We start from the raw sequence: 24,925 nt of genomic DNA, 5'->3' as shown, positions 1-24,925 counted from the left end.
ATGAAGTCACAAAGGTTATAGGAAAAATAAGCTGAAACAAAAAGAAAGCACATATCTAAGCATGTGTGTAAGACCTAAAGGTTGCATTCATTCTGTAGTATCCAACTGACAGCCTGCTAAAATGCTGTGTAGTCTTTGAGATTAACATACACCACACATTCCTAACTCTTGTTTGAGACCAGACGTGACAGTAGCAATCAATCTGGAGTGCTAATAGGTTTACGTTGGCTAATTTTCATCCTGTTTTTAGGGATACTGCGACAGCCCTCTGACATTCATGCATTCATGTGTGCAGCATGCCCTGTTCAGCTGACAGCCACATACAAATCATTTTGTTTGATGTGCCTTTCTTCTTAGGCAATTAATAAGGCACTAAAGCTAATACGTTATAATAAGAATTAAGGAAAATAGTTAATGTGATTAATTAGGCCAAGTAATTAATTGGATAGTAAAACTGTTATGTTTTTTTTCATCAATTGACCCTTTCATGATTTGCCCAATCTCCTCCCTCATCTTGGCAATGGTAACCATGAAAGATTCCTGCTTCCTCCCTGGGACCTGGGCTGCACAGCTCCTGGAACTGAGCCAGAGGAAGTCAAATGTTAAAGAAGAGACACCTGCCAATCCTTCATGTTGTAGGCTTACATGAGATCTAGCCATAAAATCTCACTCAATAGTTACTGAGGCAGATGCTAAGGGGCCTTCTATACATTTAAAAACTCTTCAAACCTTAGCACGCACCTCCAGTGAGTTGTCTGTTGCAGAGAAGATGGAATAAAACTATCAGATTTAGTGATATTAAAATTGTACAGAAAAAAAAGTTTGCACCTAAGAAACATTATTTGCAACTGGCCTTTTAGACATTATCAACTGGAGTTAAAATGAACCTGCCTTGGAAGTGGAAGGTGCTAATTAGCAAAGCAGTCCATTTTTAGATTTACATATCAATTTAATTTTTTTCTCCCAGAACACTGGAAAGAAAAATACCTGTAAAAACCCAGAGGGATCATTTTCTTTGATAACTTCTAGGCAGTACTCCATAAGCCCTGTTGACTGACGTAGCTTCAGCGTACAGTGATTTATCTGGTCCCAAACAACCTGGAAAACAATCAGTACAGTTCTGGTAATTGCCTCAGCTTACAGTGAAATGTATAAAATTATTTCAGAAGAGGCAACAAACGGATGAGTGTGTTAAAGCTATGCTTAATTTAGCTGCCATATGGCCATTGCCACATCTCCATCAGCCACACTCACTTGCTCTGTATTGTAAATACCGATAATTAGTTTGGCGAAATGTTGTGCACAGAGAATCTCAATTTTCAGAGCAGATTAATTGCTCAAAGCTCAGGTTTGCTTGGGGCAGAAAGAGCACAGAACATGTTTTTGCATTTGCAGTATTCACATTTACAATCGTGCTTTCACTAAAAATTGAGGTTCCAAAAAACCTTTGACTTAAAAGGCAAATATTACAGAGGATAACTGCAGGGGCAGCTTCTTGCAGATTATACTCTACCATTATCTTCGCAATTCCCCATTGATCCTGTTCTGCTTAAAGATGCATTGCTAGGATTAAGAATGCCTCTCATTTTTTCCAGATTTTGGGCTAGATTCTCCTGTAAATTAGGCCTAATAGCATTGTGTTCAGTCACAGAACTCCACAGTTACCTCAGGCTAAGGGGAATAAAAAGCAAGATAAAACTATGCCGTTAAAAGCATGTCCTAAATGTTGGTTCTTGTTAAGCATGGGGATTTTTGAATGCTTACTTCAGGTAGATTTTATTCATTGTTTTTCACTTTATATTTTTCACTTTGATTTTTCCTTCTGTCTTAGATGCTATTAATGTTACCAGCACTGTAACACCTCAAAATCACTTATGCAGTTCCCCTTTTCAAAAAATTTGTCTATTTTATGACTGCCACTTGGTTTAACCAGCCATAGCTTTCTTTTCTTCCCTTTACAGCATTTCTTTAATATCTTTCGAGTAGCACATCAACATCCGGTGGTGGCCTGCCTGAATTTCAGAGACTTGAACAGAAACCAAAATCTTGAAAGATTTACTTGGGCAGAAGGGGTTTCTTGCATTTGGAAGGACCCACAATCCAAATCACACAGAGGTTACACTAACAAGCAGCTCTCAAAAGTGAGCCCCCAAACATCAGATACATAGAATGATGGCCTCACTCAAGAAACTGCTGAAGTACATGCCTAATTTTAAGTGTTTAAGCACATTTCCATTAAACTGCTAAGCTGGAACCTGCTGAAGGACTTTAGGATTGGGTTGTTAGGCATTGTCACCGTGTAAAGGGCTCAGAACTTGACAAAATGTTCATTAACACCAGGTATCAACAGCCACGCTCAGCTGAATATTCACAGCTGATGAGAGTTACACTCACTTTTAGTTTGTGCTCACGTTCTTTGGTAACTTTTGTGAGCAGTTTGGCCTTTTGTCGTGTTAACGCATCGACCAAGGCATCACACTGAGCAACGAGACAGGCTTCGTAATCCAACCCATTCTCCTAGAAGAAGTTGAGAAACATATTAATCAAAGAACCCGTTTTATAGCTTACATTATTGTTCATTCTTACCTGTTTTTCCATTCAGAGAAGATTTCTTTTCAAGATTTTAGCATTCCTATTGCCTTTCTGATTTCATTATTGCTGTACCATTAATATCCACATGCTATAAAATGAAACAGTGAGATGCTATGCCACAGAGTGGGCTAATATGAAAATCTTGATTTACTGGCACTTTTCAGACAGCAGATGTAGTACAACATAATGTAAAATCTAAACCTACCATACACAATGCACATATATATGTAAGAGGGTTCTGTCCCACTCTGTATAATTATTGCAGTGTAGCTCCCTTGAAATCACTAGCTCTACGTTATGACAACTAGAAGAGAATTATGGACCAGGATGCAGTCCGTAGGCTGATTACTGAGAAATTAATCAAGTACAAATATTATTCCTGAGATTTTGTGTATTGCCTCTAGTACTTTTCCAAAAATAGCAAGCACTTGGCAGTCTTTTATTGATGCTGTGGTAAAACTCCCTGCTGGGCAGGGGCCAGCATGTGAGGTGCACAATGTGTACCCCTGCTGAGCCTTGAACAAGGCCTGGGTATCGCTCAGCCTTGCATAAACTCCTATACAATAAACAAGGCACAAACCCTGCTACCACTGACACCCACTGCAGCTGTAGAAATCTGGGTGAATGGTACAAATATGTCTTGTGCCGACCCTCGTCCAGGGGATGGCTTCCCCTATTTGTGGAGTTGGTGCTGTAACACCCATCAAAGGGAGGCTCTCCCTCGCTTTGTCTGCTGGTGAGGCTAGAAGAAGGAGAAAGGTTTCAAGCTCCTCTTTCCAGGAGATGCTCAGCTGTCCTATCAGCTTCTTTCCCAGTTCCCCACATCATTAAAAAGAAAAGAAAAAAGAGTGAGATTATTTTAAGCATGCTCAAGGAGAAGCATCTCTATGGAAAGCCATCACACACCCCTAACTCCTTACTTTCTCCAGTTCTTTTGTTTATAGTGTTCTCTTCTGTTCATTTGTCTTGTCTTCATTCTTTTGAGACCAGATCTTTCAGCACTGTATTCCTTTCCCTGCAGCACAACACCTGCATCCCTTCCTCTGGCTGAGGGAAGCAGGCTCACTCTTCATTGTCCTAGCCCCAGCCAGCGAGAGGGGAGCAGGGAGAGACACCACACAGCTCCGCTACTGTTCACAGGTTTGTTCTAGACTCCTCCTGTTTGTCTCTCTCCCTCCTCGGCTTATATCACACCTGACTCACTCTTAAGCTTCTTTCTGTCGAGCTTCTCTTGACACACTGTTATGTGTACAGAGCCTGACTCCGTAAATGGCTGTGGTGCATCGTTTTTTCTCTTCATTTTCTGTTCACACATCAAACAGGGTGTTTGGCGATATGCCTCTTCCGAGTGAGAAAGGATGAAATTGTTACAGCAGATGGGAAAATGTGAAAATCGGATAATGACCACAACAAGGAGGAGCAAGAAAGCAACAGGGGCAATGAGGAAGGAACAGGCAGTTTCTAAAAAGAAAAGACTACAAGATTTAAAAGTGACCTCAGAAAGGGGAAGGGAATGAAGAAGAGGAGAAACCAACAGATCTGCAAAACAGGAAAAAGAAGAATAGATTATGAATTTGCAAACTGCCCCAGGCAAGACAAAAGCACAGCTCCTGGTAGCTCTGACATGCTCAAAGAAGAGATGAAGAGTGGATGGCTAACTGGTCCAGTATGCACTGAAACGGGATAATAAAATGAACATATGGCTCACTCCTTTGTGTAAAAATACATTTTAACTGAGTGGTAAGTGTGTGTGTATGCATGTGTGGTAACCATAAGACAGCTATTAGCAATACCCTTCACTGAGATAAATGGTTCCGAGTACCCACATGCAAATTACATCTATCTACCCCCTCAAAGAACAGTCCAAGAACTGTTCTTTGGTCTAAAAGCCAAAAGGCACAGATCAGCTCATGACACATTTAAGCCCCTTCCCCTAAAACAGCATAGCTGCACCAAACCTGCCTCCTGGGAGTAATCCCCAGCATGTGCCATCGGTGAATGCTGCCCAGGCATCACCTGGGAACAAGTGCAATTTGTCATGGCACAAACCATGCCATCTCAGATGGTGTGAGTGATCATCATCTAGCACTCAGTTATACCCTAGCCTTGTTTCACTAATACACATGCAGCTGATTAGTCCTTATGTTCTGGTTTGCTGAAATTTGATGTCCTTCCTCATTCAGACAGACTCATGCTGGAGACTGGCTCAACATGTGAAGTTCACATCCAGCTTTGTGCCCAGACACACCTGAATTTTAGATGGTGGTTGGTAGATACTATTTCCTCTTTCAAGCTTTCCTCTAGCATTTAAGCAATGAGCAGCATCAAAGAAATTACTTGGTCTTTTGATCTAATTCTAGCAGCTCCCTTAAGCAGAGCAATTTGCCAGTGATTTTATTGAAACGCATTACAGGATTTTACAGCATAGTCATAAATAGTCGTAATAGGCCACCTCTGGGTTTCAGGAGGGAAAAAATACATTTTTAATGGAGGTAGGTGACTCAAGAGAAGACTGGTGACAGACTATTGTTTTGGATGAGTTATCCCAGCCTAAAATAGCTGCCAGTACATATAGGAAGAACGGCTCTCTACAGGTACCTCTCCTTCTCCTTGGAAAAGGACAGAAGCTCTAGTGACTAGGCTAGATGAGCTATTTAACTTTGAGATAGCTAAGGTCAGCTGAGAAAAACCTCACACTGCATCCAAAACATGACACATGACAGGTACCAGCCAGTGGCTGCATGCTGGTTTCTTTCAGCTAGATGTTCTTTTCTTTAACCAATTTCCTAGTCTTCGCTTGTTCTCTTTCCCACCCTGTCACAGAAGGCTGTGAGGGTGGGTAATTATGCTGCTCTGTGGCAATCCGCGAGCTCTGGCAGCACTTGTGATACAAATCCATAATTTGCAGCATAAAGTGTCATTTTTTTAATGATTACGTTCTAAACCGAATACAGATTTTTGAACTTTGGCTTTCTGTTAGTAACAGGAACAGGAACTGCTTGTTGATGAAAGATGAGCAGGCATATCCTAGAGCAGATGATGCGTATCACACAGAAAACACACGGCAGCAGAGCGCTGCTGCTGCAGACAGCAAGTGTCCCCTCCTGGAATCAGCGAAGCTTGAAGTACAGCAGCACACCCCCAGCCCCACTCTGCAGGGTGAGAAGGAAGTTGAGGATCACCTAACCTCCAACACTGATCAGAGCTTAAATCTGGCTGAAAACAGAACTTGTTTCATTTGGGGTTTGTGCTCTCAATTATTGCACTCACCATGAGCCCTATTCTCACTGTTGAAGCTGGGCAATTACGTGCATGGAAATATCTTCTCCTTCACTAGACAACCAAATTGATTTAGCAGCATTCATTTCATTATTATTTTTTTCTTGACTTCCTACAAGCTCTCCAATAAACAGGTTGGCTGGATTTTATCCAGAAATGAGTACATTTTTAGAAATTGCTAGATGAAAAACAAGTAGTAAGTTCTGAGTGGGTAAAAATGAGAATTTATCCTAAATTCAAGGAATTATCAGGCAGGAGGCTGGATTCAATCAAATACAAATCAACACAGCTCCAGTGTCCAGTATTGAATATCAGCTTCATGCAATAAACAGCAAACAATCCGGAAGCTAAAAGAGGCATACAGGCATTATTTGATGAGTAATTTTGCCTAGCAAATACATTCAAGAAAGGTTATACGATTCCAGGAAATATGAGAACAGCAAAGGAGACAAAGTCATCAGATAAATTATTCACTCAGTTCTATTGATCACGTATTATCACAACAGCTAATATTCTACATACCTGTATCTGCTGCAATAAATTTTTCAGCTGAACCAAAAATTCTTTAGCTTCCTTTGCTTTATCTGAAACACCATTTAAAGCCTGAGACAGCTGTGCCTGCAAGAAAAAAATAGAAGGAAATATTGGAGATAAAATGCAAAATATCTCTTACTAATCCTGACTTTTAAAAATTAACAATGAGCTAAAAGGCTTACATGCTGTCACATATATTCTTACACACACAAACTGTTTGTGCTTGAAGAGAAGAGTTAAGATTTTAATTGTAATAAGTTTTAATAAAGGAGAAATATGCATGTGGGGGCAGTCAAGTATTGTGTCTGCACATTACACTTTATTACAGTGACTCTGTAACTCAAAATACTTTTTACAAGACAACTACCCACATATATAACGAAATAATAGTCATACACAGTAGCATCTGTCATGCCAAAACATCCCCAAGTGCTTTCAAAAATAGTAGGTATTTTTCATCAAAGCCTGAAGTCTTTGTAAATGTAGTAGATTCTACCAAACCTACGACTTCAAAGACAAATCTGTGTTTTCAGACTTCATAGTAATGGGGGCTTCAGTTTCCCATGCTCCAACCCAACAAATGGGTGAATATTTCTGGAAAAGTTGAAAAAAATTCTTCTGTTAGCTTTTTACTGCTGAGAGATGAGGACTTGATCAGTGTGTAAGTACACACTGAAGACCCAACTTCCCCTTTGCTCAGCTGGCACCTGAGATCTCTAAACTGAACAAGTGGTTTCTTGATGGACTTTCCATGTCGGAAGGAAACTCCGTCTGGAGGAACACAGTCTGAGTGCACAGTCCGTGAGCAGCTTCCTCAGAGCCTGGCTGGGACTACGGAGACCATGCTCTTCCATCTGGCAGCCCATGGCAAGCCCAAATCCAGCATAACGTGGAGAGATGGGATTGGTCCCCTTGTGGGTGTCACTGGGGACGTTTTCTTTTTGCTGTCATACTCGGCCTCCCTCACAAGGGTGCGCACCCGGCACGGGGCTCTGGGCTCCTATGCCAAGTCCTACCAGTTGGACCTTCTCTTCTGGGTCTGCTCCTTAGTCGCACTTGGTAACCATCAGACCGCCAACATCCAAGTAATATCCTCACAAAACAGATACAATAACTGACAAAGAAATGGAAAATTAAGTATTCTTGCTGATGTCAGGCTCCCAAAAGGTTGCAGTCTCTTGACTCCTTAGGACTAGAGGGTGTCTTGAGACAGAGCCTTGTATGAAGGACGGCATAAAAGCTACAAGCCCCTAAGAGGAGACCTAGTTGCAATCCTGGAAGTTCCCACTCGTTCTCTGCTTCCCTCTTATTCCTGAGGGGAAGTGAATTACTCCATCCCTGGAAATGACACAGCTCACTTCCTCACACTGACCTTGTTCAGGGTTTACCTCCTGCCTGAACGTCCCCTACACATTCTCCACAACTGGGGCTGAATTATAGAGAAAGAAGCCATCCTCACACCATTTCCTCACAGTCACACAAGTTTTCCCCTTTAAGTCCAGCTGTAGGCATCACATCAGTGCTAAACCTGAAAATAAATTATGCTTTACTACAACTAATTTGTAACAAATGTAATAGGAAGATCAACAATTACAGCGTTAGTTGCTCAATAGTTAAATATTTAACATTCTCTTACACAGACTTCTGCCACCTCACAAAAATGTAAAGCAAGCGTATTTGATAGGAAGGCCACCTGAGGCTACAAAAAAAAACCCTCTAATTCCTTGAAAGGGCCCCCGTTTTCAGCCAGACCAGCCGATCAGGACTGCAAATCAGCCCTCCATGCGCTGGTTGTGGTTGCCGTAATTTAAAGCCCACCCTTTTTGATGGCACTTTCCACCCCACACACAAGGTGTTTGGGCCTTTGGTTTGTTCAGCTGACATATGACAAGGTGGAACTGGCATATGACAAAGCGGTGGGGAGGAAGCAAGAAAGAAATAGGGGGCACAAGCATCATAAATTCTGCCAATGACTGGTCCAACACAACTGTCCTAGTGTTTGTCAAACCAAAAACCAAGGATTGGTCCTGACAAAAGTAAAACTTTTCCAACATCTACCCTCACTTACAAATCAAAGTGTATTTTGCCAGATAAGATGAACCGAAAACTATTTGTGGCCATCAGGTAGAAATCTGAGCCAATGCAGATGAACTGTGGCCACCACAGGCACTGCCGTCAATTCGCACAGTCATGCCCGGCTCCAGTCACGCTACCACTGCGAGGGACTGGAGCAGACACTTGACAAAGTCATTGATCAAATGGCTCTTAAGGGAATTTTCGTGTTCACTAAAACCTGCGGTTGCATTAACGCGACTGCAGCACGGAACCACAGAGAAGACCAGATCTCCATTTATGAAACCCACTTAGAGATAATAGCCTTGTTTTTCAAAGTGATTGTAAAGGATACCTTACAAAGCAGTGGCATCTGGTCCTGCACTTCCCATTAGAATCAAACAGAGCTACATGACTAAGCCCTCAGCGAACCAACCAAACCATAAAAGGCCCTGTACGCTCAGAGCAGTCCTGCGTGCTGCAGAATATTTACTTGAAGCCAAGCTGAAACGTTACAAGCTCCATTGCTTACGACAATTAATAACTCCTGACAAACGGTACTCTACCGATGGCTGTCTTTACTATAACACCGCTCTTGCAACAAAAAAGTGAGGATTCTGGATGCCAAGTTTCTACTTCTATCAAATACAGGAACAGGGAGATAACTAGGGTGAGTAATTAAATCCAGATAGGCATGGAAGACTGATGCTTCCTTTGATTGTAGAAAATGAACCAGATAATGCCAATGTCCTTTTTCAAGCACACAGTTCGTGTTCATTTAGCTTGTTTTCCCTCTCTCTCTCTTTAGCAGCAGATTGGCTATTGATTAGATAAGCTTACCCTGGTGCTGAATGCTGAAAGAGCCCGCGTGTTTTGGGGAACACAAGTCTTCACACCAGCAGATAAAAGCAGGCGTGCAGACTCCATTTCTATGCGTATACAACCATTTGGGGTGTGCAGAGCTGAAACATGTCCACCATCATTCCTCATATTCATAGGTCCTCTGTTCTTGTTATGGGCCTCAACCAACTTCCCTGTCCAGATGCACAGGTCATGTAAGCGAGCATAGCCCACCTAACTCGGTGGATTTATTTACATTGATTCATGCCATTGGGGCCCTCTTCTTGTTTTCCATTTCCACCATTTTTCATTCCTCTGAAGGAGAGGTCACATGCAGCAGGGTAATGGGGAAACCTGCACCATTAACAGGGGCCAACCAGTCTTGAACAGCCATCAGGCTAGCAGCACGGCTGAGGGTAAATGCAATTCTCACTGCACGGTCTGAAACACTGCACGGATGAGTTTACACACACTGTAATTTACCAACGAATCCCTATGTAAGGCTCACACAATGGAGAAGTCAAAGAGCCTGAGAAGAAGACTAATGCAGAAGTGGCTGTAAACGGTCCTGAAGGTGAAGATGGGCAGGGGCTCTGGACAAACAGTTCTAGGGTCTGTAGGAAAACTGTTACTCTGAAGTTTGCTGTTGTGGGATGAAACCGTGTCCTATGAGAGGAGGAAACATGGCATTGGCTGCCTTTTTTTAGGGGAAGAATACCAGCCCCTTGCCTTAGAATGGGATAAGCATGTGCTAGGCAGCTGATGGGGAACAACTGCCAAGCCACCAAGCTGCCCGGGCTCAGTGTGCTCACCAAGAAGCCCCTCCACCAACTCCTCCGCCAGCTACGCTGGGTTATCAAGGAAAACACAAAATTGAACCTCATTCGGCATACCATTCAATGCACAGTACTTCAGTGTAAGTAATTTATGGTTTGGCCGAAGTAACTACAGGTAATAAGCTATATGAGAACTATTTATAAACACAAGTATCTAACTCCTGAGCAATTTATCCGAGTGAATGTGAGCTGCTGATTTAGGCTGTCTGACTGTATGGTTCCACTATATTTACTTTCAGCCAAGTGCATTGTTCTGGGGAAAGTAATATTCACAAGAGACCAACTTCAGAGTCCCCAGATTAGTTAATTTTGAGTGTTTTTTTTTTTTTTTGGCTTTCACTAGCATTTTCACACTAAGATTGAATCTATAAATCAAGAGAAATCACATCCAGTGATACCATACTCCCAGAAAAAATGCAGTAAAAATAGAAACCAACTTGCTCTCGTTCATTCTGTTGACATCAGAAAAGAAAGAAAATGACCAACGGCACACTCTGATCGCAGCAGAGTTTATCACAGTGTTCAAAAAGGCACCAACCAGTTTTAACGCAAAGTAGACGGTAACACAACACAAGCTGGTCCCTCACAACACACAAAATGTTAACCACATGTGAACAGTGAGCTTAGTTGCTGCTCATGGAAATAATTCTGCTCAGAACTGGAATCTGCCATTAGTAGATGAGTGATAGTTGCGAATCTGTGATCTGCTCCTTCTGAGTCGAGAGAACTTCTCCCCTGCACAAGTAAGTCACATTAGTGAGGAGGTGGCTGAGTCCTTGGCCGAGAGTATGCAATGGACACACATTTGGAAGGAGCTTGTCTTTCTCAGATGGACAAACTATGCATTTCAAGCCCAAGTGGCATCTTTTGGAGGTCTTAAAACCAAAAGGCATTGTTTTTCGTTACGCTAGCTCATGCTCAGCCACTCCATGGCTAGAGGATGAGACCAGACTTGATTTTGTCCAGACAGTGCAGGAAAGAAGTGATCTCTCAGGGCTCCTCTCAGTGCTAACTGCAGCAGAGGAGGAGATCCTGCGGCCAGCAGAGCTAGCCAAGTGCCCTTTGCGTGGCCCACAGGACTCCTTTGCCCCCAATGTAGCTGGAAGCTCCAAAGGATTGCTCTCAGCTCAGAGGTTTTTAAATGTTCATTTGTATTAAATGATTTTCCCAGGATCCATCGTTCTTAACAAAAGTGAGCTAACTTCATACACTTTATAAACTTTTATGGTCACGTCTTGTTCTTTATTCAAATGGTTGCAAAGACTTATTTTGTACCACCTGTGCTGCAAAGTCACTGACTGAGATCACCTGGGGGGCTCCAGACAGGGTTAAGGAGCATCGCTTGCAGAGAAGAATGAATCAGACCGCAACATCATGGGAACTGGAAAAGGCTGTACTTGTCCCCAGAGCCTGTCCTACTATTCCTCACTCTTGTGCCATGAAGGTCCCCCAGCCACTCCTTCTGGCCTCTGGGAATTGAGGGGAGGGGAAGATCTCCTCGAGGCCTGGGAGACAACACGATGTCCCATGAGCCTCCCTACCACACCTTCTCATCTAAAAACTTCGCATGGCTGCGGGCCGTTTGCCCTCATTGAGGCATTGACAGGGAAGACGACGTGGTGAGATGAGACTGCAGCAGCTCCCACTGAGTCCCAGGTGGTGAAATGGAGGAACGGAGGCCATCCCCTCTCCTTCCACTGCTCTCAGGCCTGGACAGGACGATGGCATGGACAAGCAAGTTGGCGGGGCTGATAACCCCAGGTGTCTGCTGGGGGTTCAGGCTGAGGTTTGGTATCTGGGATCAGGCAAGGCAACCGTGGGAGGGAGCCTGCTGGTGCCAGAGCAACCCGAGCAGAGGCTGTGGGGTGGCGGGGCGATGTCGCGACAACGAAGCCCCGCCGGCCCCCCGCCTCGGGGGCTTACCTTGTGCTGCTTCCACATGGCGCCCAGGGCCTTGACGTCGTGCTTGCCGTGCCGGCCGTCCTCCAGGCACTGGTAGCAGACGGGGCTGCGGCAGCTCACGCAGTACATGCTGTAGTGCTCCAGGTCGTGCTCGGCGCACGTCGCCGGCTTGCGCCCGCCGCCCGCCCCCTTCCCGTCGCCGCCGGGGGCGCCCGGGTGGCCGGGCGGCGGCGCCAGGCGGTGCTTGGCGAAGGGCCCGCGGGCCGGGTGGCAGCGGAGCTGGCAGGCGGCGCAGTACAGCACCTCGCACTGCTCGCACAGCACCGCCGCCGGCTCGGCCGGGCTGCGGTCGCACAGCTGGCACTTGGCGGCGGCGGCGCGGCCCTGCTGGTAGCGCTGCACGATGGCCTCCAGCAGCCGGTTGCGCTGGAAGCCGCGGAGGCCTCGCCGCTCCAGGGAGGCGCTCCGGTGGCACTGCGGGCAGGTGAGGGACGAGCCGGCGGGGCCGGGGCCGGCGCCGGCGCCCCGCGGAGCCGCCGCCCCGGCCGCCCCTCCCGGGGCCGCGGGCACCAGCGGCAGCACCCGCACGCCGTTGGGGGACTTGAGGCTGGGGGTGTAGGAGCCGTAGCCGCTGTCGGTCTCGCTGTGCAGGCTCAGCTTGTCCGCGTGGTCCCCGCCGCCGCCCGCCGCGCACTCCGGGTCCGGGGGGGCGGCGGAGCCCCCGGGCGGCCCCGGGGCCGGGGCGGCGGTGCCCCGCGGGTGGAGCAGGGCCGGCAGGTGCTGCTCGCTCTCCGGGGTCTGCACGGCGATGGTGCGGGCGCAGGGCAGGCAGACATTGTGCGAGCAGGGCAGGATGATGGGCTCCCTGAAGAGCGAGCCGCACACCGGGCACTTGAGCTCCTCTTCCATGGCCGCCGCTTCGTGCGCGGGGAGGATGGGGACGGGGATCGGGCTCCCCCCGGCGCCCTCCCTCGCCCACGGGCGTTCAGCACCCGCCGGGCGCGGACAGCTCGGCGGGGCCGGGCCGAGGCGCCGGGTGCCCGGGGACGCCGCCCGCCCTGGCCCGGTGGCGCTGGGCGGCGCGGGGCGGCTTTATGGGGGCGGGAGGAGGCGGGAGGAGCCCCTCGCAGCGAATAGGTGATCGCGCTCGCCGCGGCTGGGGACGGCGAAAACATGTTTTAAAGGGTCTCTAGGCGGCGGTGCCTTCCCTCCGTTCCAGTAAAGCCATTGTGCGGGCGGCGGGGGTGCCTTTCCTCAACGCCCCGGGGGCTTCCTGCTCACCCGCACCCGGCCGGGCACGAAATGCCCGGCGCTGCTCCGGGGGGGGGCGTGGGTGGGTGGCAAACGGGAGCTCACGGGCTGAAAGCAGCCCCCTCGGAAGAAAAACCAGCAGTGGGAGCCCCCCTCCGTCAGGTTTACTCTGTTTATTTTCATAGTGGAGAGGTTACGCGCAGGAGCGATTCCGCTTTTATTTTTTTTTTCACTCGTGTATCTTGTCCAAAAGCCGCATCTCCATCAACTTCAGTTCCCTAAGCAGATTCCTTTTTTTAAAAATGCAAGCCGGTTGTGTCTGAACAGCTTTTAAAAAATGCACTACTAACTCGCGAAAAATGGAAAAAAAAAAAAAAAAGAAAAAGTCCATATTAAACACATCACTTCTTAATGTTTCTTAATACATGATGAGCATTTTGTGGTACTGGCTAGGAAAGTATTTTCCAGTTTCGGGTTTTGTTTTTGCCAGGTTATTAAAACTGTTGATGCGTAGAAAAGGAGGGAAGGGGACAGAGAGCACGAATATATTAAAGGTTCCCGTTTATTTCCTTCCTTCCTTTCTGCAGCTCTCCTTCTTGCCTAGACATTCTCATGACAAGCTGAGGGGAAAGAAAGTCCCAGGCGGCTTCAAGCTTTGTAGCTGCTCAGTTCAAGGTTGAAAGGGGCAGGTTTGTCTTCTGGCACACAAAAGAAAAAAGCCCTGACCCACATAAACCCGCCTGTCTTCTGTCTAGGTATCTTTTTCTTTCATGTGACCTCTGCGCCAAGACTTGGAGTTGATAGAAGGGCTGTGTTTGGGCTACCTTCACCCAGAAACCTCAGCCGTGCAAGAAATGTTCTCAAATACCATTGATTTCTCAGCTGCCTTACGCTACTACGCTGCAAGAAAAAGCTGTGGGTGAAATGCTGTTACCTTAGTGGTCTCCGTTCTCTGCTTTACCATCTGTCAGCAGCAGGAAGGGATGTATAATAAAGATTTCCTGCATCTCTATAGGTGAATCCAAATCACAATTTTCAAGTATATGTTGGAAGCCACAATCCTAAACAGTAGCTTTTTATTTATTTTTATTTTTTTCTCCTGGACTTTTGTTTTCTTTCTTTACCTGTCTTGTGTGTTAGATGCCAACAATCATAATGTGTACATTGGTAATAGCATATAAACAAAACTGGGCTTATCAGACAGGAAGGGGTGAAAATGAATGGGTACAAACACCAAACCCTACCAGTACACCTTTACAAGTGCTTTTTAGCCACGGCTGACAAGTTCCAGACTTCTAATACAGTGAATTTTAAATTTCCATTTTGACCATTACTCCACAGTTTACATAAAAGTGTAATATTGTTTGCCCTTGGCTACAGAGGGAAGAAAGCATCTCTGAAGTGCCACTGTGATCAGTCAAGCTGAACTCCTCCACAAGCCCAATGTGGCCTCAGAGTGTATATCTGTAATAGATGACATTTGGAATGCAAGCCAAAAAATTGAGCGGGTCTTCTCTGCCCTGTGGTGTGACCTTTATCTTTTTCCACCTGCTCTATAAGCTTGCTTCAAACGTCTGTGTCCAGGAGAGCTCTGTCTCTGAGAGAAGGGAGAGCCGTGTGGGCTGGTGTCCCAGCTCAGCTCATCTGTCAAAGCAGTGCTGGCTTCCAGGCGATTGCAGAGGGTGAGCACAGAAACATGCAGCCACACGGCACCATCAGCTGCTGACCAAATTGGCGCCTACAATTGCTCTACTAACTGCTCTGAGGGGTTTAGGTTGCAGAGCACAGGTTTTCCTCCTCATGACGAATGTTAATCTATACAATGGCAAGTGACAATGGGAGTGTGCAATCAAGACACCACTACCATCTCTGCTGCTTCAGAGGCCAGAACAGAAACTGATCTAAGCACTGAAAACTGGCACCAAGCATGAGTGATCCCTGCAAATCCCACTAACTAACATTGGACACCCTCAGTTTTGCCAAGAAACAGATCCTGCTGTGTAGTTTCCACTGATGTTAATGGAGTTATTCCTAAAGCTCTGTGCAGCCCGATTAGCCTGATAGAATCGGGCCTTTACTATGTTTTGTAATCAAGCCATTCTTATAACAGAGATGATCCCAATGATTTTTCCTCTTTTCATGTTCAAATGAGTCTTTAATCTGTTAGAACTGTAACTGCATAGAATAACCTAGAAACCCTATTCTGGCAGTCACGGCTTTGATCTTTATTTTAATACTTCAGTATCACTAATATCATCCCCTTAAACTATTTACCCTTTGTAAGAACTCATTAGCATCTTTTATATCCTCCCAGCAGAAAAAAAAAAAAAAGCTAATGAAGTTTATTTATAAATGTATTAAAAAGACGACGAGGCAGGTTGCAGTACAAGCCCTCAGTAAAGAGATTTGATTCATCTTTTTGCCTCTCTTGTTTTATTGCTTACATCTTCTTTTTTTTTCTGTTTCCCCATTTCCTTTCTTGTACTTCTTTATATTTTAGAATGCCCTCACACATTAACCCCTTTCCAATTAGTTTTTCCTTTTTTTATTTTTCTCAGCTTTTTTGCTTCTAAAGCTGTCCATGAAGGTCACTTCACTTTCTTCAGTTTTCTTCTTTTCCCACAGCTGTTTCCTCACCCATGGGGAACTTTTTGATCCCAGTATTCCAGCATTGCTCCCGCTAACGGGCATCACTCAAAGCACATGTCCTGCAGTTTGAAGGTTAACAGAGAAAAAAAAATCTTTTCTCCACAGGCACTTATTCTATTGCAAAAAGAACTACAGAGCGAGAGAGTTCACAAAAACAGAAGATGACAAAACACATCTGGGCTAATGCCAGCATGTGTCTGGCAGTGTAAGGTGAAGTGTCTCGCTGCACCGTTACAAATGCATGTTGCTCAGTTAGCAGGGGAGGATGCCCTCAGCAAGCGCCGAGGACAATGCAGTTGCAGCTGCTGCTATCTCTGAATTTTAGACTGGAGTACTAACCAGTGGATGTGTGTTTTGGTACACACACACATCACACCTTGCCATTGCTCATAAACAAACAACACGCCACGCTGTAACCTCTCCTCTTTCCAGCATTACTAGCCGCAGCTGAGGCTGGTGTACGTTCTGTGTGAGGGGTGATGTGGCAGAGGCATGGGAGATTGCTTCCGCTGGGGATTAGAGGAAAAGCTGATGCATGCAGTCTCTGGGGCAGGGAAGCTTTGGAAATGGTAGCTATGTGCTACCACTCTTCCTTATTTCCTTGTTTTTGTAGATTTGCATTAGCTACATTATGTAGGTGCAACAGTTTTGAATTTTTTTTTCAGCTTGCATTCAAGTATCTATTATGTTATTTAGGTTTTTTAAATGTTTGTACATTGATCTGTTCATGAAAGAAAAGAAGGCAGAGCTTGGCAGCAGCCCAGAAGAGTGCCACAGAAGCATGGCTGCTGATAAAAAGCTTATCTGTTGGCTAGCAGAAAACTGTATCTGTAATATAAATGCAGTTACGTATTGAATTTTCTCTGTCAGAGGATTAAATCTGCCATAAAAAATATAATTCACAACAGAGGACAATTCTATTCAATGAAATTTTATTCAGACTGTCTTCTGAGTGTATGTTTGTTATGATGGTTAAATAGCAAAAAATAATGCTTGATCCTAAATATTTGTTGACAAATACACTCCTAACTGTACTCTGGCATTCTAAGGATTAAATTTGATATAGAGGAAAATGCTGCTTTAAACACATATGCCAACAACAACAACAACAAAAAGGTAAATTGGCACAAATTACTGTAAGAGGTCCATTTCAACACTTCTTAACAAATTTCTGTTGAAAAGAAATCATGAGGAAAAACAAAAGGCACTAATCTATAATCAGGACTCTTGAAAAGTAAGATCTCATGTTTCGGTGATGCTGTAAAAATCCTTCAGACTGAAAGCCTCTGGAATCACTCCAGGGACATTCTGGCTTTTCTGCTATGTGAGGAGCCCTCTCTTTGTTTCTGTTTGTGGAGTAAGATCCTTTCCTTCTCTGCTAGAATTCAAACTGCAGGCAGTGACCTCAGAACGGTGCTCGTAAGAGGTGAGAGAAGGGAGCGCTGGACCTTGCACCTCCACGTATAATGTAAACCACTGTTGACGTTGGGATCATCATCAACACCTTCACAACATGAGTATTACAGAGAAATCTGGTAGCATTTTCTGCCCCCCCCCCCCCCCCCCATTTTTTTTAAGATACTGTGCAAATTTCTGAGAAGCACGACTGCATTTCACAAACTCACGCTCACTGTGCCCTTTTGAGCAAAGGGCTGCAGAAAGCTGTCCTGAGCATGGACTTGCAGTCAGTCGTAACTCTCTGCCTTGGGTCTGCCTCGGTTCCCTGCTCTGCCCAGCTGCCCCCACGGTCATCCCACTCATGGCTAAAAGGTAAAGAAGCTTATCTGGCTTTTTTGAAAAGCTAGCCAAGGAGTACGTAAAATCCAAACCTGTTCCTGTATTCACTTTTCGCAGGAAGACTGGGAGGAGGTAGAAAACAATCATAGACTCATAGAATATCCCAAGTTGGAAGGGACACTCAAGGATCACTGTGCCCAACTCCTGGCTCCACAAAGGACCACAAAAAAGTCAACCCATATGTCTGAGAGTGTTGTCCAAACACTCCTTGAACTCCATCAGGCTCAGTGCTATGACCACTGCCCTGGGGAGCCTGTCCCAGTGCCCGACCCCCCTCTGGGTGCAGAACCTTTCCCTGACACCCAGCCTGACCCTCCCCTGTCCCAGCCCCATGCCGTTCCCTCGGGTCCTGTCGCTGTCCCCAGAGAGCAGAGCTCAGCGCCTGCCCCTCCGCTCCCCTCGTGAGGGAGCTGCAGGCCGCCATGAGGCCTCCCCTCAGCCTGCTCTGGGCTGGGCTGGACAAACCAAATGACTTCAGCCACTCTGCATGAATCTTGCCCTCTAGGCCCTTCACCATCTTTGTAGCCCTCCTTTGGACACTCTCTAGCAGTTTTATATCTTTCTTATACTGTTGTGCCCCAAACTGCACACAGTACTCAAGGTGAGGCCGCACCACTGCAGAGTAGAGTGGGAAATGATGGTATTCAAAGCATAGTAGGGGGGCAAGGGTGAGAGGAGAGGGACAAACTCCCTCAACAAAAACAGGGGAAGAAGAAGAACAAATGATCTTAACACGGAAGTGCTAGCATTTCCTAAGAGCACAAGATGGGCTGAAAAAACAACAGACACTTGAAAATGAAACAAGGCTAGGCTAGGTATTTGTGTGTATACAATTGTAAAGTGGATGTAAATTGCCACCATGTGGCAATCTCTCCACGTACAAAGAAAATACTTACATAAAGGGGATAGTGAATTTTTGTCCCTGAAAGAGCAGGCAATATACTGTGAACTGAGCTAGGGAGCTGATTGCTTTGTGACTCACTGAGAAAGGTCTTTTATCAAGAACAAGGCTTCCCTTCCTAAGTAGCTTTAATACAGCTCTACTTTACATAAGAAAAGATAGAAAATGTTATCATGTTATCGTTGTTTAGCAAAAGATAACAGATAGTGAGGAAATTTCCCTGAGCCATAAAGAATCTATAAATGCCCTAGTAGATGGGCTTTGTTTTTCTATTCTGGAAGTAACTAGGGATCAGATCTTCTCACAAGGCCTCCAGAAACTGGAGAAAGACCTGGAGACCCGTGCAACCTGCTTTGGCTGTAGCTACTGGGATAAAATTCCCGTGAAGTTCTAGTGGGTTTGATCAAAGCCTCCTCTATCCTTTGCAATATCATCCAGGAGCATCGAAAATCAGGAGGAGACTTGGAAGCTGCATGGAGAAACAAGGAGTAAGAGCCAAGGAAGCAGGATCACTAGGAAGAAATGCAGGAGATAATCATGAGTGAGGCACAGACGGAGAGCCTTTGGAGCAGGCTGCAGGTGTGGGGACTGCCTTGGGCTTGCCCTTCTCTTTTTAGTTTGGTTTCTGTTGAGCAGGCAAGAACTCATACATCTGTATGCATCAGAAAGTCAAGACAGAAGAGACCTCCTGTGAGCACAGGCCTGGGCCCAGCTGGGACTCATGCCCCATCAGTTGGTGACTATACGAGCACTGTAATCTGGTGTAAATCCATGTCACTGCTGTAAAGGGAGGCCCTTTGTGCCACCACCCCTACCCACCCGTTCTCACAGCCACAGCATAATTGAGAAGGGCTCAGAAGGGCTGGTTTCCAGCATCAGCACTCTGATTCCCAAATGCTGGTGACTCCACAAGGACAGGAGGGGAAGAGAGTGGCCCCTAGCAGCAGCTCTGAGGGTGATTCAAAGAGCAGAGTGACCATGGCATGAGACACCGGCATTAATCAGGTGGGGAGGCAGGCCCGCAAGATGCCAAGCTTGATATACTCGTTTTCGTCAACACAACACCTCACGTACCTGAGTTTTATGTCCCCTCTCTCTCAGCAGCTAGCGGAGGTGCCCAGCGGGAGGGAGGAAGTGGAAGCCAGCCAAATCAACCACACTCGCGTCAGCAGTGGGTTTTATGGCTTCATTATATTTTCTGACTTGAAAAACAATTTATTCCTGCCTTTGTACTTTCTTTCCCTTTGTGACATTTTACTTTTGTCTATTTTATATAACATATAAAATATAATTATATATAAAATATATAAATATTATATAATAGTATAATATATGAATTATATATATTAAATAATATATGACATTTAATCTATTTCACATTATTAAAGAAGTAGAGACGCTGCTTCCCTTTTCCTTCTGGTATGAGCAGATCCCTCTGCACCCCCTGTAATGTAGGCCATCGAGGGACGTATGAAGCTGTCATCATTTACAGCACTGAGAAGCATTAGGCTAGAAGAAACACAAAGCCCTCCCTAGTCCAGAGTTAGAGGGTGCAAAGACAGCTGTGAATCCTATAAAGCACACCAGACAGTCTGGTCCATCAGATTTAAATTCTTATTTACGTTGATTTTGCACCATTGTAACCACTGATTTCAATAGCGTGAGCTCCTTTTTCACCATAGCGTGGACATAATGTGAAGTATGCATGGAATCGAGTATGCATGCTAACCAGTCCCTCCTTCTGCTTCTGCTATAGCCCTGTAGGAATGGCCGAGCCATTTTCAGGCCCCCTATTCATTCCTCTAGCTTAATCATTTCTCAGTACACAGCATGTGGTAAACCAGAATTCCATAAATCCCACTTCTTAAAAAAAAAAAAAAAAGGCATTATCAATCTGATTTCAATTTTCTCCTCATACTTGCTCTGATACCCACAAAGATAAATGAAATGGTAATATATGTGAAATACAAAATCTTCTGCACGCATATTTAAAAACAAAGATGTCAGCACATTATCCCAGCTGCAGAGAGATCTCCCCCCTTAACTTTTTCTTCCTAAGTCTTTTGCTGGGCTCTTGCCTCTGAGTTGATTCCACTTTTAATTTTACATTTCTGTGAATAGCAGAGAAATAAGACAGCTGAAGGGGACAGATAAGGGACTTAGTCCACAACAGCCACTATGGAACTCCAAATTGGATTGACTGGCTGAGTGCCTCAAAATCCTCTATGGATATGCAATTTAACAGAACGAAAAATTCCTCACACAAAGAAAAATGTGCAGGAAATACTGTGGCCACTTTACGAAACATCACAGCCCTGGCAATGTGTATACAATTATAGCCTTAATTCAAACAAAATGTAACATACATGCTTTTTTGTTACCCTAAGAAAAAAGAACGCAGCTGATTATTTCACTTGTCCTTTTACCAAATGTTTTAATTTTTAGCGAGGCATTACTCAAGGAAAAACATAAAAAAAGACTTTATCACAGCAGCCCAAAGATGAACCCAGTCCCTCTCGTCTTAAACAATAGCCAGTAATGGATACCGAGGGAAGAACACAAAAGAGGAGTGTAACAAAATAGACGTGGAAAAAAATGATAAAGAGAATCTGAGGAAGAGAAAAAAAAATAAGGTGGAGGAGCTAAAAGAATTCCCCCAGTTTTGTAGGTAGTGGCATATATGTATCGTACAGATGCACGCAAGGCTTTCCTCACATGGGTGAGTCCACGTTTGTACGGAGGCAGTTCTGTGCAGAAGCAGCACTTGCCGAGATCAGCTCTGCTGCTCAGGGGCACTCCGATATCCGGCTGTGGAGAGGGACGACCATCTGGCCAGGCTGCCAGGGCAGAGTAGTGGGTGTTTGCCCGACCAGTCATTTTTATTATTTTTTTTTCTCTTTTCACTTGAGCTATCTCCCCTAAGACACAACCAGTTTTAAATGCAAGCAGAAATCATGCATTTTCAAAGTATGTGCTGACACCTTTCTATAACTGTCCAGTTGGTCAGAAGATAGGCATTATACCAATCCTACCATACTCCTTTGTCACAAATTCAGCAGATCTCTGCCCTGGTAGTATGCTGTGCTGTCCTAATCTCTCCCTCTCACTATTCTTCTTTTAAACTATTCCACTTTGCTTCACAACTTTGCCTCCCCTTGATCTCCTAATAGGATGGTGACCCCCTGATCCCTTTTCCAGGAGTGCTGCCTGCAACTTAACCTTTTCAGACAGCCAAACTTCATTTTCTCCTCATTTCCGTCCTGCTGTGCCACCAGTTTCATTGTTTCCTTTTTACATCTCTATCTCTGCATTTTCTTTCATTATTTTTCTGCTAGGAAAATGCAGTTTAGCCTACACACTGCTGAACCACCACAGTAGTTGCTGAGTGACAAAAATCAGTGGAATATTAAAGAATTTGCAGTGGCTCATTTAGCAGCACAGCACATGTTTTGTATGAGGACAGCGTGGTGATTTACATTTGCTTGTAATAATTGGGATGTTTCCTATCTGAATGCTGCTGGTTTTATTTTACTTTTGGTTTGGGTGTTGTGGGGTTATTTTTGTTTGTTTGTTTGCTTGTTTTTTCTTAGTAAAATCTCCATCTGTGATGTGCACAGGGCACAGGGCAGCAAGTTGGAGTTCAGTGGTCAAGGGTGGGACACATCTCACCACACTGCGACTGTCACAGTAAGGGTGTTTATGCTCAGCTAGCTAACTCAGTTGTTCTGCAGGCATTTCTACATTTTTATATATATATATATATATATAATAACACATATATACGTGTACGTAAGTCCCCAGCCTGTGCCTCTTCAAGGACAGCAGAGGGAGCCCAGAGGACGAGGTCAGGCCCACGCCAGCCCTCAGGTGGGCCACGGTCGATGGTCCCAATGCCACCTCTGGGGACTCTGCCTGCTGAAGCGACAGCAAAGGCTCTGGCTAGGAGCTGGAGTGGTGCTGTGCAGAAGAGAGATGAGAGGGGTGCATCATTCTTTTGGTGAGAAAACAGTTTGTACGACAGATCCTCACTCTGCTCACTGTCCTGTCGGCTTCTGGGCACCAGGTTGCTCCTGGCCTTGCTGACAGCTGTTCCTGTTCACGTGCTGACTGTGGGTAGCAATGCCGGCTCTGAAATACAGACTTAATGGACCATCATCACTCAAGGAGCTGAACGAAGAAAGGCTACACTCTGAATGCATGGAAACAGGCCACACACCATGTCCGCAGAGCCCGTCACCTCTCACATCATTGCCTTGCCCAGGGCTTGGTGAGAGCGCAGGACCGGATGTCCCTCGGCAGCCTTCCTAGTGTCCCCAGAGCTGGTCCTGCCCCAGGCCCCGAGGGCACTGCTCCCCTCCACGGCTTCTTGCCCACTGAAGCACATTCCCCTTGTCTTCCCAGTCTTCCGAAATTGATACTAGTCCCAGAGGGCTCACTGTGTTGGCTGCTGGGTAGGACAATATCTTCATTCATTTCTCAAGCAGAAGCTGTAATTGTACTTCAAACTAAGGTGCAACCACCACTGACAAAAATCCCCCATGCAGGAAAAAGATGGGACTTTCTAATCTGAAACTTTTTTTAAATGCATGTAAACCTGTTCTACCTGAGTATCTTTGCATAAGAAATTCCTGTTGGTCAGTTCTGAGCTTTTTTCAGCTTGCTTTTCTGTAGCTCTGCCACAACCTAGAGAAGGTGGACGGGAACTAGGGGTGAACAAGAGCTGCAGGAATTCTGGAAGAGGCTGCTAAGGTGACCCAACAGAGACCAGGATGGCATTTTTTTGGATATTAGGAAAAATTTCTTCTCTGAAGGAGTGGTTAGGCATTGGAACAGGTTGCCCAGGGAGATGGTGGAGTCACCATCCCTGGGGGTGTGTAAGGAAAGGGTAGATGTGGTAATGAGGGACATGGTTTAGTGGGCAATATTGGTGGTAGGGGGACAGTTGGACCAGATGATCTCAGAGGTCTTTTCCAACCTTAATAATTCTGTGATTTTATGATTTTTCTTCTACTTGTTTCCTCCACATTGATATTTAAAATGTCTAGCATTTTTACTGTGCCATTTGTCAGTCCACTACTAATAATTGCAATAATGGTCACAAGATCTCTGGAAGTATTCAGGTGTGCTTTTGTGATGTTTTAAGACACTCAGTTGAATGGTGTTATATAATAAGAAATCCAGACTATTTTTCCTACGCATTAAAATTTTCTATTTTACATCTCTATTTAAAAAGATAGTATGCCCTGCATCTGGATTACAGAAAAGCAGCTGTCTTTATATTCCAGCAATACAAATACAACATTACAAACTATATACATACAAACACATATATATGCACACACAGCTCAGCCTGCACAGCTGTTAATAAATATGTATTTTACATTTAGCCACTAACTGCTGTTCAAGGTTTCTTTCCAGATGCCCAGGGATGAGTTAACATCACTTTGATTACAGGGTAATGCATTCCCCATATCAAAAGCTAGCAAAAGGAACTCCTTTGATAGCAAAAGAGACAGCCAGTGGTGATTAAAACAAGCAAATGTCCCGGGGAGATGTCTGAAGCAAACTGCAGACCCTGATCAAAGCACAGGTACTGTCAGCAACATAAGGTTAGCGGGGAGAAGCAGTATCTTTTATTAGACCAGCTTGCAGTACTGGAGAAAATGGACAAGTCTTGATGCAATGGCCTTTCTTCAGGTCTATCATTTGGGCTAATAAAAAGCATTCTGTCTCCCTGTATATGTTGCTTCTTCTGCATTTGCAGACCTCTCCTGAGACAATATTCCTACTGCTAAGGTAGACGTAATTTTTATGACAGACATGATTGATGCCGCACTGTCTAACAGTTTATGGGAATAATTTAAGATCCCAATTATTTCAATACAGAAATGCAGCTCCCAAAGAGATTTTATCTGAATTGTTGAAAGAGAGCTCTGTTAGAGAAAGGAGACACAAAAAGTTGAAAGATGTGTTTGTCAAATCCCAAGAGTTCTAACATAACAATGGCAAAAACCTATTTTCTAACATTAACTGTAGCACAAAGTTGTCTGACGTCTCTCTCACAGTCAGTCTGTGGCTTTGTGCAACTTGATTGCAGTGACTTCAGATTTTTATTTGCTTCTTAGTCTGTAGCCACCCACCCTTCTGCCCTGCCTGACTGTCTGCTTGCCTCACCAAATGAGATGGAAAAAAGCCCTTCCTTCACCTTCACCCAAGAGCTGCAGGATGGACAAGAAACACATCCGAAAGCAAACAGAGAGCTGAGAAGAGCCCTGTCTACCTCAAATGTGTG

General features: G+C 45.0%; 1 protein-coding gene across 6 annotated transcripts in view; it reads right to left on the bottom strand.

Moving 5' to 3' along the window:
• The window catches only part of TRIM67 (tripartite motif containing 67), a 42,036-nt gene extending 24,526 nt beyond the window's left edge, over nt 1-17,510 (bottom strand). For 3 of the 6 annotated variants that reach the window (XM_080585208.1, XM_080585211.1, XM_080585210.1), the window contains exons 1-4: nt 12,057-17,505; nt 6,394-6,489; nt 2,395-2,517; nt 988-1,098 (exon numbers count right to left, since the gene is read on the bottom strand). In XM_080585208.1, coding sequence (XP_080441334.1) covers nt 988-1,098; nt 2,395-2,517; nt 6,394-6,489; nt 12,057-12,944 — 1,218 coding nt within the window. In that variant the 5' untranslated portion in view covers nt 12,945-17,505. Of the gene's footprint in view, nt 1-987; nt 1,099-2,394; nt 2,518-6,393; nt 6,490-12,056 lie in introns of all 6 variants that reach the window. The other 3 variants (XR_013948522.1, XM_080585209.1, XM_080585212.1) reach the window with 3 other exon arrangements.
• Nucleotides 17,511-24,925: the final 7,415 nt, after the last annotated feature.

Source organism: Anser brachyrhynchus (genome assembly GCF_964034855.1).
Source record: "Anser brachyrhynchus genome assembly, chromosome: 3".
In the NCBI taxonomy this organism is placed as follows: Eukaryota; Metazoa; Chordata; class Aves; order Anseriformes; family Anatidae; genus Anser; species Anser brachyrhynchus.
Note: the sequence above shows the minus strand (reverse complement) of the source record. Positions and strands in the feature narration are given on the sequence as shown.